A 17,588-nucleotide genomic window follows, 5' to 3' on the forward strand; every position below is an offset into this window, starting at 1 on the left:
GTGGACAAGAGGAGAGAGAATGGAGTCAAGATAGGAGGAAATGAGTTCAGTGGGACAGGAACAGGCTGACACGATGGGCCTTCCAGAACAGTCCTGTTTGTGGATTTTGGAAGGCAGTAGAAGCGGCCTGTCCAGGGTTGGGAGATATGAGGTTGGAGGCTGTGGAAGGGAACATTTCTGGAGGAGATGAGGTCATTGACAGTTCTGGAAACAGTGATTTGATGTTTGGTGGTTGGGTCGTGGTCCAAGGGAAGGTAGGAGGAAGCATCCGAGAGTTGGCGCTCAGTCTCTGTGATGTAGAGGTCCGTACGCCAGACAACAACAGCACCGCCCTTGTCGGCAGGTTTGATGACAAGGTCAGGGTTGGTCCGAAGCAGTTTGTAAGGAGACAAGTTAGAGTGGTTGAGAGGAGCGGAGAAATACAGACGGCCGATGTCACGCTGACAGTTCTCAATGAAAAGATCAAGAGCAGGTAAGAGGCCAGAGGGAGGGGTCCAGGTGGAGGGGGAATGTTAGAGGTGGGTGAAAGGATCTGCTGAATGGGGGGAGGACCCTGCCCAAAGAAGTGAGCATGGAGATGAGGGTGACGGAAGAAGAGTTCAGCATCATGTTGAGCCCGAAATTCTTTTCGGTGAGGATGTAAGGGTATGAAGCAAAGTCCTTTGCTGAGTACCCTTATAATGTCCTCCTATATTTGACAAGCATTTTCCATATGATTTATGTAAATATTGTCATATCATCATATTACAGGGCTCAGGATATTTGTAAAGTACATTTCGAGTTAGAATGTGTGCAAAATGGCAGAAATCTATTAAGAGGCATTGATACCTCCAGAATTTAGCGATTGAAACTTTAGCTTCTGTTACTATTATCTGTGTCATGACAATATCATTGCCATGCTTGTAAGTGACATAAACACACATCATTGGAACAAGTCTAAGTTTCATGAATGCCACCAAATCTTGATGCTTTGACATGAACTGGCGCTGGGTGGAGATCCAAGGCATGTCCTCTCTCACCCTGAGTTGCCTCATATCTCACTGCCCTTTTCTTATTTTGATGCTTAAGCTCACATTACAGACGTTATTTAACTGAACCGTGCTGCCAGCAGGGAATCTTTCCCACAGTAGCAGATATCGGAATTTCAGACACGTTACTCATAATTTTCCAAGCTGATGCCCAAATTTCTGATTTGCGCTGCTGATGGCCAACACTCCATGTCAACAGTACAGTCTTCTCAAATTATCCCATACATACTCAAGTGCTGTGTTTAGATATTTTAAGTGAGTAATACTATCAAAGTCAGACACACTATTGATAAATAATTGTGTCTGCAAAGGTACCACTGCAACACACAGATTAGTTTAAAATGTTATGGGCCAGATGGAACAATCCACCTACTTTTACTGTGGCAATCTCGATATGGATCTTGCTGTACAGTTTGTGCCACATTAACAGTCACTTAGATTACTGCAGGACAGCCTGGAAATTGCTGTTCTGAGCGTATCAGTGTTTAAGGTATTCAAATTGTGCCTTCAGCCATGATTTTAAAGCAGACACAACTAACCTGTTTATTTTCAATGTGTTAAATGCGTGTTTGCTAATGTTGCTAGCAGGCTCGCATTTACTAACCTGCGGTGTTGCCGATCGTTAAAGTAACAATTCATCTACACAAGAGTTGTGCAGATTTCATCAGCCCTTTGGGGACAGGCTGGATGGTGAAAAGCTCTAGTCTGCAGGAAGGCAGCAGGTGGCATGTCCTCATGTCTTCCCAATGTCATATGCTACCTTGCCAGCAGCAGGGAGGTAGCAGACAGACCGCTGGTCAATTAGAAGCCTCTTCCTACCTCCACTGGCATTTAACCAGCAGTGGGAGGGCCTCCACTACAGGAGGAGTCCAGATTAATGCTTGGTGGCCTCTTGGCAGGTTCCAGTGATGAAGTGAGGGCCTCTTTTTCAGACATTCATTGGTCTACGGGTTGGGGGTCCCATGATGCCAATGGCTGCCTCCGCGTCAGCGGCATCACCACCACTTACCCAAGCCTCTGATCAGGGACTTGCTGACCGGTCCTTGTGCCCCCAGACCCCATTTCCCTGACTTTGATGGTGCACTTTGATCGATGCATGGTCCTCCTCCAGCTGCAGCCTCAGACTGTTCCCAGCCACATTGCTGAGGCTGCTGGCCTCTGACTGGACAGCAGCTCTTGGGATTATACTGCCATCCTTAATAGGGACAGAAACCTGGCAGCAGCAACAAACTCCTGCTGCCACCACTAAATCTAGCCCTGTATTTCACAGGCTGTTGTTGCTGATGACCAGATTAATTCGGTATTGTTTGGTGGTGTTTATTAGTATCAATTCAAATTTCCAGTTCATTGCAGCTGCTCCTTTCTTTTCTATTTCATTTTTAGCTTATTGTTATCTCTGTTTGAGAGTGTTTTAGAGTAATATTGTTACTAACTAAGTGAGGAAGTAGTCATCATTGGCTCAGCCTCTTTCCTTGACAGTGATGTCCCCGACTCTTTGTGATGATTTTAATAAGCTAAATGTTTATTAAGATTTAGAAAGAAAAAACAATAAAATAAACTAAAAGGACAATGGCTTTACGCAGTATCATTACTTTAGACAGTTTCAAACAATCTTAACTACTTTCATAGCTAACTCTTCCCAATCTGTTCCACAACTCCTCATCGATTTTAGGATCTATGGCCTTACCGGGAGAAGCACGGATAAGTACAGCCACATGCCGTAGCAGTGCCCTGGCACTGCCCCTGGCACTAGGGGAGCAGTGCTATGAAGCAGTGCCGGGGGGCTTCCTGCGGGGAGGTTTATTGGGGGAAGGGGGTTCCCTGTATCCGAGGGGGGGTTCCACAGGTCTGTGATGAGGGGTAACTCCATGTGTCCATGGCGGGGAGATCATGGCTTTTATTTTTAGTGCTGTTAGAAGGGGTGCCCTGATCTCTGGAAAGCAGACAATGCCATGCGGGGCAGGGCCACTGTGACAGCATGGAACCTGTCTCCAGCATGTCTTTCCTCTAAGTGTTGGAAAATATGGTGGGAAAAGCCAGCAATGCGGCCAACATGCGGCACACTGCTTTTCTCACCTGAGCCAACACTTGGTAAAAAAAAGCAGAAAATTCCACTCTATGTTTTGGAGTCTCATCAAAATCCTGCAAATGTGCAGAACAAGCAGAGACTTCCAATGGTGATTCAATCACCTTTGAATCATTGTCCATTTTGTGTGTGGAGTCTGCTTCTGCCACAATGTTTTTAAAACTACTGCATCAGATTCCGGAAATGTACTGAATGTAATTTGCATTTAAAATTCCTCCATCTTTTGCATTTGTCATGCAGATATCAGGGGAATTGCACTTAAACATGATACAATCGTGCAGAAACTGCAAACTCTAGAGAAACAAGTACAGTATGCAATCTGTTCCCCAACTACCTAATTGTTTAACTTGGTTCTTGTGGTAAACCACTGTTATCTGCTATTTTTACCTGTATATGAGACACATCCCTGTCGGTTCCGCCCAAGTCTCCTCCCCCTGGTCTGGGTATAAAGGCGGTGGCTCCTCCCCCCTTGCTCTCTGTTCAGACCAGATCACCGACAGGGATGGCTCCAAGTTCTTGCCAATAAAAGCCTGTTTGTCCTGCTCACAACTAGTCTTGGCTCGATTGATAGTGCATCAGTTCTCCTTTTCAATTTGTTGAGCCCTGTGAAGATCTGTGCTACTATCTGTTTCAGCCACTGCTGATTGCAACCAGTTTAGCTCCTATACAATTTAACACATGTGCCCCCAAGGCGAAAAGTTTATTTTTATCTTAAAATGGTGCATTTTGCTTGCAAGCGCATTTTAAACTTATTGACCAGAATTGTCAAAGTATCCGGCAGATATATTTATTTGAAACAGAGAGTTGGCTTATTTTCTCAAGGCGGCATGGTGGCACAATGGTTAGCACTGCAGCCTCAGAGCACCAGGGACTCGGGTTCAATTCCGACTTCAGGTCACTATCTGTGTGGAATTTGCACGTTCTCTCCATGTCTGCATGGCTTCCCTCCAGGTGCTCTGGTTTCTTTCCACAGTCCAAAAAGCTGTGGGTTAGGTTGATTAGTCAGACTAAATTGCCCTTGACTGTCGGGGGGACTAGCAGGGTAAATGCATGGGTTATGGGGATAGAGCCTGTGTGGGATTATTGTCAGTGCAGGCTTGATGGGTCGAATGGCCTCCTCCTGCACTGTAGGGATTCTATGATTCTAAGGTATGTCTTTCTAGTTTTGTGTGAAAAATTCACATTCCTTTGGGACAGTAAGAACATGCTTTATAAATGCACCTTTTTTAACCAAAACTAGAAAGCTGGTTAAAATGGACAAAACTATGAAAACAAGAAGGTTTCATATACCACTAGATGCTTCCTTCTAGTCAGAGCTTAATTTATTTCCTACAAGGGACTGAAACAGGTATTTCAACTGAGGTTGTATCAAGTAGTGGCAAATTCTATCCACATCCTCTAACTCTTTGCTGGAGTTACTTTAGAACATGCAATTTTCTTATAACTGAATGGAATGAATGAATCAGTGACTTGGAGCAAAAAAATGTATTGGCTTTGTATTTTGCATGCAATATTTGTTCTGTAATTTTTACTATGTTGCTTTTGTTATTCTATTTTTCTGCTAATGTTGTTGCTTTTCTGCCTTAATTTGTTTTATTTATTCATTTTTATTCCTTCAACCCAATATTTTATCCTATTTTTTTCATTAGTTCATAGGATATGGTATATATCAGTCCCAATCTCAACTCCTTAAGGCCACCCAGAGCATGTTATTGTTACAGGGCAGCCGTGTTTAATGTCAGCCAGTTTGTTATTGACATTTCTTCCAGATGGGGTATGCCTAAAATTTAGCCCCAGATTATTTTAATTAACTCAATTCAAAATCCCCAATTGACATATCTCTGGATTATTTGTTCAAACTTTAGGATTACAAGTCCATGCAGTCCAGTAACATAACTACTGTGCTACCATAGACAGTTTAAAATGTCCTCTGTCCGGTATGATTCTGATTTTCTAAGTTTCCATTTTGCTCACTCATCATCTCTAGGTCTAGCAGAGAGTCAGTGCAGACTCAATGGGCTGAATGGCCTCCTTCTGCACTATGATTCTATTCTATGATTCTATGCAAGGGAGTAGAAATTATGCTGCAGCTATTCAAAGCTTAGACAGCACCTGAGTCATTCTGGGCACCGCATCTAAGAAAAGATACATTGGCTTTGAAGGAAGTGCAACGTTGATGTACAAGAATGGTACCTGTGCTCCCAGGGTTAAATTAAATTGAGAGATTGCACAAACAATGTGAAATTGTATTTCCTAGAATTTATTGGTTGAGGGGTGATTTGATTGAAGTTTTCAAGATACTAAGGGGAACAGAAAGGGTAGATAGAGGGAAACTACTTCTCGTCTAAAAATTAGAGCCAGATCTTTCAGTTATGAAATTCAGAAAAATCTCTTCACACAATGGGAGGCAGAAGTTGGAAACGCTCTTCTGTAAATAACAATTGATTCTAGATCAACTGTTAATGTTAAATCTGAGATTGATAGATTTTTGTTAACCAAGGTATGAAGGGATGTGGGATAAAGATCCATTGAGGCCATTGATCAGCCATGGCCTAATTGATTTGCAGAACAGGCTATTACCAATATTCTGTTGTTTATCAATTGAATGACCTTCCTCTCCCCAATCCCTTTGTACCTCGGTTGAATTGCTCCCTTCACCCCTCTACTAGAATCCTCCAGTCCCCCAATGCCTCTACCGGATCACCCGATCCCCAATGCCTCTACCGGATCACTCGATCCCCAATGCCTCTACCGGATCACCCAGTCCCCACTGCCTCTGATGAAGTTGCCCCAGAGTTCCGCTGAATCTCAACATCTTCTTTTCACTTTCACCTCACCTTTGATTCCTTCATTTTATTCTCTCAGCTAGAAATGAATTTGCAAAAAAAAGGGAAAATCTGCTAAGTAAAATAGGGAGACAGGCCTAAATAGAAAATCAAAAGGCTAAAAACAGGAAAATTAAACAAAATGTTGGTTTTTCAAACAAAATGAGATAATAAAGGAAAAGAACAAAGCATTAATGCAAGAAGGGATTCTTATCAGATTGCCACCTCTCTCCAGGTCCACTGTTAATCAGTGCAACTTGCACTATAGTCCATACTAATCACATCATGATTGGCTGTAAAGCAAATGCTGTCATTTCACTGAATAAGATTTCATTTTTATTAACAAATAAAAAATATTACTCACATAAATGGATGCAGTGTTAATTAAAATTATAAATACACACATAATTTTTACATGCGCTAAGAAATTAGTGCATGGATATTGGTTGTGCACAGGTTCACTTAGCTGTTAAGTAGCCGAAGTAAGTTCGACTGACAATCACCATCTAGGCAATCATAGGAATAATCGCCAGTTGGGTGAGATGCTGGAGGTCTTCTGGCATCTGTGGTATGTTAAAGAGTCAACACTTTTGAGGAAGATTGGTAGAAAATTGGAAGAAAATTGTTTTTTTTTCTCCCCCTTTTCATTTACTGTATATGCTTGGCGTATTTTTGGCCTCATTTTAATTTGATCCTTCTCTCCAGTTCACCTCTTTTACTCCTAACAGGTTCACCTATCGTGACAGGAAATAATCTATCCTTGATCGCGTGAGTACCACTGAATGGTCCTGATGAGATCTATCAAATTACTCTCCTTTGTAAGATAACAGTAACATAATAAGTTCTCAAAATGGCTGTTTGATGAAAAAAAATGCAGAGAAATTCAAAGGGCAAATACAAATCCCAAGGGAGAAGTGACTGGAGCATAAAAAAGAACCTGAAAAAGAGCAAGAAATTTTGTTTTCGACAAGTAAACGTTTAGTACGTACATTTTCAATTTTGACAAATATTATGCTTTCAACTTCAGCCTTCATTTTGTTGCTTTTTAATACATGCATGAATACTTTATTCCTTTACATGTTAAGAAGTAAAATTACAGACCTCAGGAAATTAGAGTGCCATTCTGGAATTTTAGTCGGGATACAGAGAAAAGAGAAGGTGGTCCTGTTCTACCAGCCAACCATCCCCCGCTCCCCCCACCCCCCCACCCCACCCCCACCCCACTTCCACCAAGTACACTGTTATTAGCTGCTTTTCTCTAGCATAGCAACACATTGTTCAGAACACTTGGCAGTAAACTGTGTCTCAGGACAAATGATTGAAGTTTACCATCATTTAAGCAGGGCTGCCTTCTCCTTTAAGGACCCCCGCTGTGTTATATTTCAGACAAGATCAATCAGTCATGGGCGACAATTGTTTAAAAAGCACAAATCTGAATCTGAAAAGAACAAATGGTTCACAGCGACATTGTTTTGTTTGGAAAAACATCAACTCGCTGTAAAAAAGGGGTTTGATGGTATTTTGTTACTCAGCACGACAAATGCAATGGTATGATAAGTCACTTGATGGCAGGATGAGTGAGGAAGACAGAGAGACAATTCCTTTAACAGCACAATCATCCCTTACTTCAACATCAGAGCCTCTACTCAACAATGATGTACCATTCCTGTCAACCACACTCAGAAATTAATGGAGATGTTTTCTGAGTCACACCTACTTGTAAGAATTTTCCACGTCTTCTTTTCTTCATCGTAATACTGAACTAAGTTGCTTGGAAGTCGATCTGGACCTGGAGGCAATCCACCAACCAGTAATAAGAGTTTCTTACTGGATCGAATCCTGGAAAGGAAATTCAAAGGAAATTGAAATTATTTTATTCTGCATAGAATCCCTGCAGTACAGAAGGAGTAAGAGTTTTAACAACACCAGGTTAAAGTCCAACAGGTTTATTTGGTAGCAAATGCCATTAGCTTTTGGAGCGCTGCTCCTTCCCCGGAGCAGAGCTCCGAAAGCTAATGGCATTTGCTGCCAAATAAACCTGTTGGACTTTAACCTGGTGTTGTTAAAACTCTTACTGTGTTTACCCCAGTCCAACACCGGCATCCCCACATCATGACTACCATCGGTACAGAAGGAGGCCACTCAGCCCATCGAGTCTGTACCGACCACAATCCCACCCAGCCCTATTCCCGTAAACCCACGCATTTACCCTGCTAATCCCCCTAGGGACAATTTAGCATGGCCAATCAACCTAACCGGTACATCTTTGGACTGTGGGAGGATACAGGAGCACCTGGAGGAAACCCACGCAGACACAGGGAGAAAGTGCAAACTCCACACAGACAGTGACCCAATGCCGGAATTGAACCCGGGTCCCTGGCGCTGTGAGGCAGCAGTGCTAACCGCTGTGCCACCGTGCTGCCCTTGCATAATGGCCATGTCTCATGTAAGGTAAGTCAGTGCATTTTGTCAAATAATTACCCCCCTACTAAAGTCTCAGTCTGCTCTCGCATTATCACCTATCCAGATTCGAAATAGACATGGTTTTGAATGGTCTACATGTTCGGGAATGTTTAAACTATAAACATGAGACCAACATTTTATTTCCTTGTGAATTCTCTTCCTTCCCATCTTCTCATGCCAGCATATGGCTTCACAGCCATTATCAAGCACTCCAAGCAGTTGTTATTCATTTATGGACATCGACAATGAGTATCGCAATTCAATCAATTGTGGGGCATCATATCTGAAGCCAACTTGTTCTCAATCAATGCCGACATCTACACATTTCTAGAAGAGGTGACTGGAGAGTCAGAGATAGTAAACCTAGGCTGATATTTCCCCACATAATTCTCCAATGATAATCATACCATTCCCCGAAGGTATGTTATCTAAGCACAGACTAGCAATTGACCTGGGCCTACCTGTTTTCTTCAGCAACCCTCTGTCAATAACTTTTGAACCATCAGGGGTTATCAAAATCGAATTCTTACAATAAATCATTTTTTTCAATTACTTATGATATGGAAACATTTATCTTAAGGTTTTGAATAAATGTTCATAAACAGCAACGCAATATCATTACTCAAAGAACAAAGAACCAAGAAAATTACAGCACAGGAACAGGCCCTTCGGCCCTCCAAGCCTCCACCGACCATGCTGCCTGACTGAACTAAAACCCCCTTTAAAGGCAATGGACCATATCCCTCTATTCCCATCTCATTCATGTACTTGTCAAGACGCCCCTTAAAAGTCACTACTGTATCCGCTTCCACTACCTCCCCCGGCAACGAGTTCCAGGCACCCACTACTCTCTGTGTAAAAAATCTGCCTCGTACATCTCTTTTAAAACTTGCCCCTCGCACCTTAAACCTATGCCCCCTAGTAATTGACTCTTCCACCCTGGGAAAAAGCTTCTGACTATCCACTCTGTCCATGCCTCTCATAATCTTGTAGATTTCTATCAGGTCTCCCCTCAACCTCAGTCGCTCCAGTGAGAACAAACCAAGTTTCTCCAACCTCTCCTCATAGCCACAATTTTACTATTTGCCCTGACCTTTGATCAAATGCTGAAAACCAAATTACAGAAAATGCTGGAAAATCTCAGCAGGTCTGACAGCATCTATGCAGAAAGAATAGAGCCAATGTTTCGAGTCAGGATGACCCTTCGTCAAAGTCCTGGTAACCAAGTTTGGCATCCAAAAGGTGCAAATATAGTGAAAGCTGTATTGTAAGACTCAGGCACTGGAGTCAATTGCACACTTTTAGCTCCCTTCCCTTAGGATTTATCAGCAGTGTGACTGAGAAATATTCAGACCCTTGGAATAGTCTGGCTTTAATTCATGCTAAATGTCGCAAGGCGGCAAATGAATCTTAGCAAGGTGACATATCAGCAGACTGCTACCTATCAGTTTAGTTTATAGGCTGCTGTAGTGTGAATGTTACATATTCTTTCATCTCAGTTGCTATTGTACGCATGGTATTATTCTACTTACAACAATAAATGCTCAGATTTCTTTTAAATTCACAAATTCCATTGCCTTTAAATGACCACACTGTAAATCCTGGGAATGTGTGTTAGTGTCAAATGGATAAGTGGCAACCCTCTTTACATCTCTCCTAAATTTTATTTCCATTAAAGTCAATAAACTGGGAACCATGCAGAGTAGATTGCCTTTGCTGGGCAAAACTGAATGCCCTCCCAAGAGGCAAGTTTGGAGGCATTTAATCAGGTGGGAGGTTGGCGGGTGGCTACCCCCAGCCCCTTTTCTGCCTCTGCTCCGATTAAGACCAGGATGGGAAGGCTCATGGAAGGCTTTCTCATCACACTGCCAATTGAGGACCTTAATTAGCCAATTAATGCCCACTTAAGGGTTGCATCTTGCCACCACTGGTATTGAACCAGGACAGTTGCCACATGAGGAGCCCAAAAAGCAATTCTTGCTATATCTGCTTATGGGCTCCTGTAAAGGGGTCCTTGTTGTCAGCGGATGAGTGTCTAAGTGAAGAGGCTGGCATCAGGAAGTGGCGGCCACCTCCCTGTCCTTTCCTCCAATAACCCAACTCCCTTCTCCCACAACCCTTAGCCCATCCTCCCTGATCTGTGGCCTGGGTCCCTTGTTGATCAGGGGCCTCCGGTCCAGCACTGCTCCCCTGTTGATGCTGCCTACACTGAGGAGCTGTGGCCTCTGATTAGCTGGCGGCTCGCAGGAGCAGGATTTCCTGTTCTGGGGTCCTTGATTCAGGGGAAGGCTCGCCACTGGCCACTTAAGTGTCCGACTAGCACTAATTGCCTGGACCTTCCCCAAAGGAGGCAATGCTTGAAAGTTTATTTATTAGTTACAAGTAGGCTTACATTAACACTGCAATGAAGTTACTGTGAAAATCCCCCAGTCGCCACACTCTGGCACCTGTTCGGATACACTGAGGGAGAATTTAGCATGGCCAATGCACCTAACCAGCCAAAGGTTGGTAACTCCGTGCTATGGGCCATAAGAGCGAAGGTACTTTTTGGACCAGTGATGTTCTGCCTGGCAAAACACCTGGAAATGTTTCTGCAAGGTGAAATGTGAGTGCTCTTGGACATCAAGGGAATGTGGGAGGAAACCGGAGCACCCGGAGGAAACCCACGCAGACATGGGGAGAATGTGCAAACTCCGCACCAACAGTGATCCAAGCCGGGAATTGAACCCAGATCCCGGCGCTGTGAGGCACAGTAAGAAGTCTCACAACACCAGGCCAAAGTCCAACAGGTTTATTTGACAGCACTAGCTTTCGAAATCTCAGGCTCCTTCAGGTGAGTGAGGAGTTGTGTTCACAAACAGGGCGTATACAGACACAAACTCAATTTACAAGATAATGGTTGGAATGCGTGTCTTTACAGGTAATCAAGTCTTAAAGGTACAGACAATGTGCACATGTATATGCCCTATTTGTGAACACAACTCCTCACTCACCTGAAGGAGCCTGAACCTCCAAAAGCTTGTACTGCCAAATAAACCTGTTGGACTTTAACCTGGAGTTGTGAGACTTCTTACTGTGCTTACCCCGGTCCAATGCCGGCATCTCCACATCATGGCTGTGAGGCAGCGGTGCTAACCACTGTGCCACCATACCGCAAGGCTCTCATTGACTCTCCTGCAAGCTGATGAGACTCCCATCACCTTAAGATCTATGGCTTTTCATTTAAAAATATCAAATACCTCAGAGGATAGAACAAAGAACAAAGAACAATACAGCACAGGAACAGGCCCTTCGGCCCTCCAAGCCCGCGCCGCTCCCCGGTCCAGGATTGAATCCTGAATCCAGGATCCCCGCCCAATTTTCCAGCCTATCTACATACCAATATCCTATCCACCGAGCTGTCCCTCACAGCTACGATGCTTTGTTCATTACAACCTATTAACTTACCCCCACCCCCCCATTCCAGACCATGTGATCTCCAGGGAGAGGCGAAAACCCAGAGTGAAAAACCCCAGGGCCAATATGGGGAAAAGAAATCTGGGAAATTCCTCTCCGACCCCCTGAGGCGATCGAAACGAGTCCAGGAGATCACAATGGCCCCGATCGGAAAATGCTTCCCAACCCTAGTCATTTCCACTTCCACGAACACCATATGAATTCCCTGCCCCCGAGACAGGTTCCCAACTATCCGCAGTCTCACTCTGTACTGGCACCAGCAAGATGATCATAGAATGAAGCCTTGAAACGAGAAACCAGGAACAATTAGCCCGCGCCGCTCCCTGGTCCAAACTAGACCACTCTTTTGTATCCCTCCATTCCCACTCCGTTCATATAGCTGTCTAGATAAGTCTTAAACGTTCCCAGTGTGTCCGCCTCCACCACCTTGCCCGGCAACACATTCCAGGCCCCCACGACCCTCTGTGTAAAATATGTCCTTCTGATATCTGTGTTAAACCTCCCCCCCTTCACCTTGAACCTATGACCCCTCGTGAACGTCACCACCGACCCGGGGAAAAGCTTCCCACCGTTCACCCTATCTATGCCTTTCATAATTTTATACACCTCTATTAAGTCTCCCCTCATCCTCCGTCTTTCCAAGGAGAACAACCCCAGTTTCCCCAATCTCTCCTCATAACCAAGCCCCTCCATACCAGGCAACATCCTGGTAAACCTCCTCTGTACTCTCTCCAAAGCCTCCACATCCTTCTGGTAGTGTGGCGACCAGAACTGGACGCAGTATTCCAAATGCGGCCGAACCAACGTTCTATACATCTGCAACATCAGACCCCAACTTTTATACTCTATGCCCCGTCCTATAAAGGCAAGCATGCCATATGCCTTCTTCACCACCTTCTCCACCTGTGACGTCACCTTCAAAGATCTGTGGACTTGCACACCCAGGTCCCTCTGCGTCTCTACACCCTTTATGGTTCTTCCATTTATCGTGTAGCTCCTCCCTACATTATTCCCACCAAAATGCATCACTTCGCATTTATCAGGATTGAACTCCATCTGCCATTTCCTTGCCCAAATTTCCAGCCTATCTATATCCTTCTGTAGCCTCTGACAATGTTCCTCACTATCTGCAAGTCCTGCCAGTTTTGTGTCGTCCGCAAACTTACTGATCACCCCAGTTACTCCTTCTTCCAGATCATTTATATAAATCACAAACAGCAGAGGTCCCAATACAGAGCCCTGCGGTACACCACTAGTCACAGGCCTCCAGCCGGAAAAAGACCCTTCCACTACCACCCTCTGTCTTCTATGACCAAGCCAGTTCTCCACCCATCTAGCCACCTCCCCCTTTATCCCATGGGATCCAACCTTTTTCACTAGCCTACCATGAGGGACTTTGTCAAATGCTTTACTAAAGTCCATATAGACAACATCCACGGCCCTTCCTTCGTCAACCATTTTGGTCACTTCTTCAAAAAACACCACCAGGTTAGTGAGGCATGACCTCCCTCTCACAAAACCATGTTGACTATCGTTAATGAGTTTATTCCTTTCTAAATGCGCATACATCCTATCTCTAAGAATCTTCTCCAACAACTTCCCCACCACGGACGTCAAGCTCACCGGCCTATAATTACCCGGGTTATCCTTTCTACCCTTCTTAAATAACGGGACCACATTGGCTATCCTCCAATCCTCTGGGACCTCACCTGTGTCCAGTGATGAGACAAAGATTTGCGTCAGAGGCCCAACGATTTCACCTCTCGTCTCCCTGAGCAGCCTTGGATAGATTCCATCAGGCCCTGGGGATTTGTCAGTCTTTATATTCTCTAACAAACCTAACACTTCCTCCTTTGTAATGGAGATTTTCTCCAACGGTTCAACACTCCCCTCCGAGACACTCCCAGTCAACACATCCCTCTCCTTTGTGAATACCGACGCAAAGTATTCGTTTAGGATCTCCCCTACCTCTTTGGGCTCCAAGCATAAGTCCCCACTTTTGTCCCTGAGAGGTCCGATTTTTTCCCTAACAACCCTTTTGTTCCTAACGTATGAATAAAATGCCTTGGGATTCTCCTTAATCCTGTCTGCCAAGAACATTTCGTGACCCCTTTTTGCTCTTCTAATTCCCCGTTTGAGTATTTTCCTACTTTCATTATACTCCTCCAGAGCTCCCTCCGTTTTTAGCTGCTTGGACCTAACATACGCCTCTCTTTTCCTTTTGACCATGAATGCCAGGAAATATGTCCCCCCACAGCTTTTCCCATGCCACTTTTGATCCAAGCATTAGGATGCGTGTGTCAATGCAGACTCAATGGGCCAAAGGGCCTCTTCTGCAGTATATGATTCTATGATCCTAAATACACTGCAGTCAACCTGGGAGACGCCTCCAATCTTCCCTTCCTTCCTTTAGCATGCGATGGTATGTCATTGGGCATTGTGGATGCTCTTGTAAATCCTTTGTTATGATCCCAGCTTATGTTACAAGTGGACAAGTCAGATCTCAGATGACACTTGGCTTGATAGACACTAACTTTTAGCTTTTTTTTTAGAAACAATGAAGGTAGGTTACTGAGCAAATTCACAGGAATCTGCTGATGAACTTTTAAGACAAAGAAAAAATATTTATTAAACAAAAAATATAAACGATATGACACCAAACAAAAAGATCTCAATACAAACATAAGAAAATGATTCAAATATTCATTGTTACTTCACCTCAGCTATATCTTCACAGATACATAAAAATTCAGAAAGATAAAACAGTTTACCATATCTATTTTATGCTCTAATATTCAGAGTAAATATGAGCTACATGTGAACCAACAAGTGAACCGTGGTCAGACACACCACAATCCAAAGTAAATAACAAATACAAACAAAGCAGATTCTACAGATTTTTCAACCACCCACCCTCACTCTTATGAGGGTTTCCAATCTTTACATTTGAGGAACTCACCTTGGAAATCTCTCCAAAAGTTACACCCACTTGGATAACTTAACAACAATCCAGCTCAGGGTTTCAATCTGGCCTTTCCAGATTCTGTTCCCCTCGATCTCCAAGTACACTCACATTTCACCTTGCTGAAACACTTTCAGATGTTGTGCCAAGCAGAACATCACTGGTCAAAAAGTACCTTAGCTCTTACGACCCTCATTATGGAGTCACCAACCTTTGGCTGCCCTTTCGGATCTTCAGGGCTTTCCTTGAGCCACCTTCACTTCAAGTCTGCTCTTCGCAGCACTTTAGTTAACTTGGAGCTTTGTTCTCTGCTCTATTATATCAACTTAACTTTACGTGGTCTGTTTCTGACCTCTGCCCTTGCCTCTTACCTGGGACTGTATTCTGGGACTTCTTTCTGTTCCTGGAGGTGGATTCCTGTTGAAGTTGTCCAAGTGGGTGTGACCTTTTGAGAGAATTCCAAGACGAGTTCTTCAAATGTGAAGATTAGAACACCTCATGAGAGTGAGACAAGTGTCTGGGTGGGTTTTGAAAAATCTATAAAATCTGCTTTGGCTGCATTTGTTATTTTGATTGTGTAGTGGATGACCATGGCCCGTGGTTCACGTGTAGCTCATACTTACCCTGAATATTAGAGTGCAAAATAAATATGGTAAAATGTTTTATCTGGTTTGGGACCTGCTTCTTACTTTGGGGCCTTCTTCCAGTCCCCTGCCCAGTTTCTTGTTCCCTGGGACACTGTGGTGAACCATAGTTGGTTACCACTATGAGTGCTGAGCCATGGATGGTCAGCACTATGGGGTTTGTAGATATGTTACTGTAATTACTGTTGGATTTAGGGTTGGGCTGTTCTACCTGTTGATATTGTTCTGTGGTACACTCCAGTTGGCTCCGCCTACCAGGGGAAGTATAAAGGTCACTGCACTGCCTGGTGACCCTTTAGTCTGGGATTGTATTGTATATAGTGTGCTCCATTCTTGTCAGTAATAAAAGCCTTTATTTCCCGGGTACAATCTAGCCTCGTGAGTGATTTAATCGCACATCAATTTTATTGCTGACAAAATTTTGAAAACCATGGAGCAAATGTTGAAACCCGATCGGCTTACTTTAGATCCACGTGCGGCAGGAGCGTCGAACACTTTCGACCATTGGTTAAAGTGTTTTCAAGACTACATCGATGCCTCAACAGCCATTCAAAACGACGACGATAGACTGCGGGTCCTCCACGCGAGATTAAGCGACACCGTATACTTAGCAATCTGCGATGCCCAAGACTACAAAGGGGCCATCGAACTACTTAAGAAGCGGTACAACAAACCGCCAAACAAGATCCATGCTCGGCACCTTCTAGCCACTCGACGGCGGCAGCCCGGCGAAACGACAGAACAGTACCTGGGTGAACTCCAGCAGCTAGCCAGAGCCTGCAATTGCAAGTCAGTGTCGGCGGCCCAGTATACGAGCGACTTGATCCGCGATGCGTTCGTGGCGGGAATCGGCTCGTCGTACATTCGCCTCCGGCTGCTAGAGCAAGGTAATCTAGACCTCGCTAAGACAGTAGAATTGGCTGACGCTATGGAGACGGCCTCCAGAAGCCTAGAAACGTACCCCACCGACCACGTGGGAACATCGTGGCAAGTACAGCCACCGACTCTGCTTTATTCAGCGGCTCCGAAAAACTGTGAGATTGTGTTCCCAACCTCGGACCTGACAACGGCGGCAGCTCCAGGAGGCCCGCGGTGTTACTTCTGTGGATTGGTGAAACACCCTCGGCAACGATGTCCAGCCAGAACGGTATTGTGCTCCGCGTGCGGAAAGGAAGGGCATTATGCCAAAGTCTGCAGGACCAAACCACTCTCCAAACATAGCAGTGCGGCTGTCTCCTTGTCTCCAGCGTCTTCGAGGTCTTCCACCACGTGCAATTCCAAAGCGCCGCCATTCCTGACGACGGAGACGCAAGACATGTGCGACCTGCAGGGGCCGCCACTTTTAGCGACACCGACCACGTGCGATCCATGGGCGCAGCCATTTTCCAGCGTGCAATGGACCGAATGGTGGACCAAAACGGGCTGCGGGCTACCTTTCTGTACCTGGATAACGTCACTATCTGCGGCCATGACCAGCAGGACCAAGATGCCAACCTCCTTAGATTTTTACGCACTGCGTCTCGCCTGAATCTGACCTACAACAGGGAGAAGTGCGTATTTCGCAAGCGCCGTTTAGCAATTCTCGGATATGTGGTGGAAAACGGGGTCCTTGGCCCTGATCCAGACCGTATGCGTCCCCTACTGGAACTTCCCCTGCCCACTAGCATCAAAGCACTGAGAAGATGCTTAGGCTTCTTCTCATACTATGCACAGTGGGTTCCCAATTACGCGGACAAAGCCCGTCCGCTCATCAAGTCTACCTCCTTTCCCCTAGCAACAGAGGCTCGCTTAGCCTTTGAAGGGATAAAAGCCGACATCGCGAAAGCCACGATGCACGCTGTTGATGAGTCCATCCCCTTTCAGGTGGAGAGTGATGCATCGGATTTCGCCTTGGCCGCCACACTTAACCAGGCGGGCAGGCCCGTCGCCTTTTTCTCTCGCCCCCTCCAAGGCCCCGAAATTTGACACTCTGCGGTGGAAAAGGAGGCCCAGGCCATTGTGGAGGCCATTTGGCATTGGCGCCATTACTTGGCGCGAAAACGATTCACCCTGCTCACGGACCAGCGGTCCGTGGCGTTCATGTTCAACAACACGTTACGGGGTAAGATCAAAAATGATAAAATC

General features: G+C 44.9%; 1 protein-coding gene across 1 annotated transcript in view; it reads right to left on the bottom strand.

Moving 5' to 3' along the window:
* Window positions 1-17,588, bottom strand: part of klhl14 (kelch-like family member 14) — a 156,079-nt gene that overhangs the window by 118,461 nt on the left and 20,030 nt on the right. Inside the window, exon 2 of the mRNA XM_078217064.1 lies at window positions 7,657-7,778. Coding sequence (XP_078073190.1) covers window positions 7,657-7,778 — 122 coding nt within the window. The remainder of the gene's footprint in view (window positions 1-7,656; window positions 7,779-17,588) is intronic.

Source organism: Mustelus asterias, chromosome 7 (assembly GCF_964213995.1).
Source record: "Mustelus asterias chromosome 7, sMusAst1.hap1.1, whole genome shotgun sequence".
Classification (NCBI taxonomy): Eukaryota; Metazoa; Chordata; class Chondrichthyes; order Carcharhiniformes; family Triakidae; genus Mustelus; species Mustelus asterias.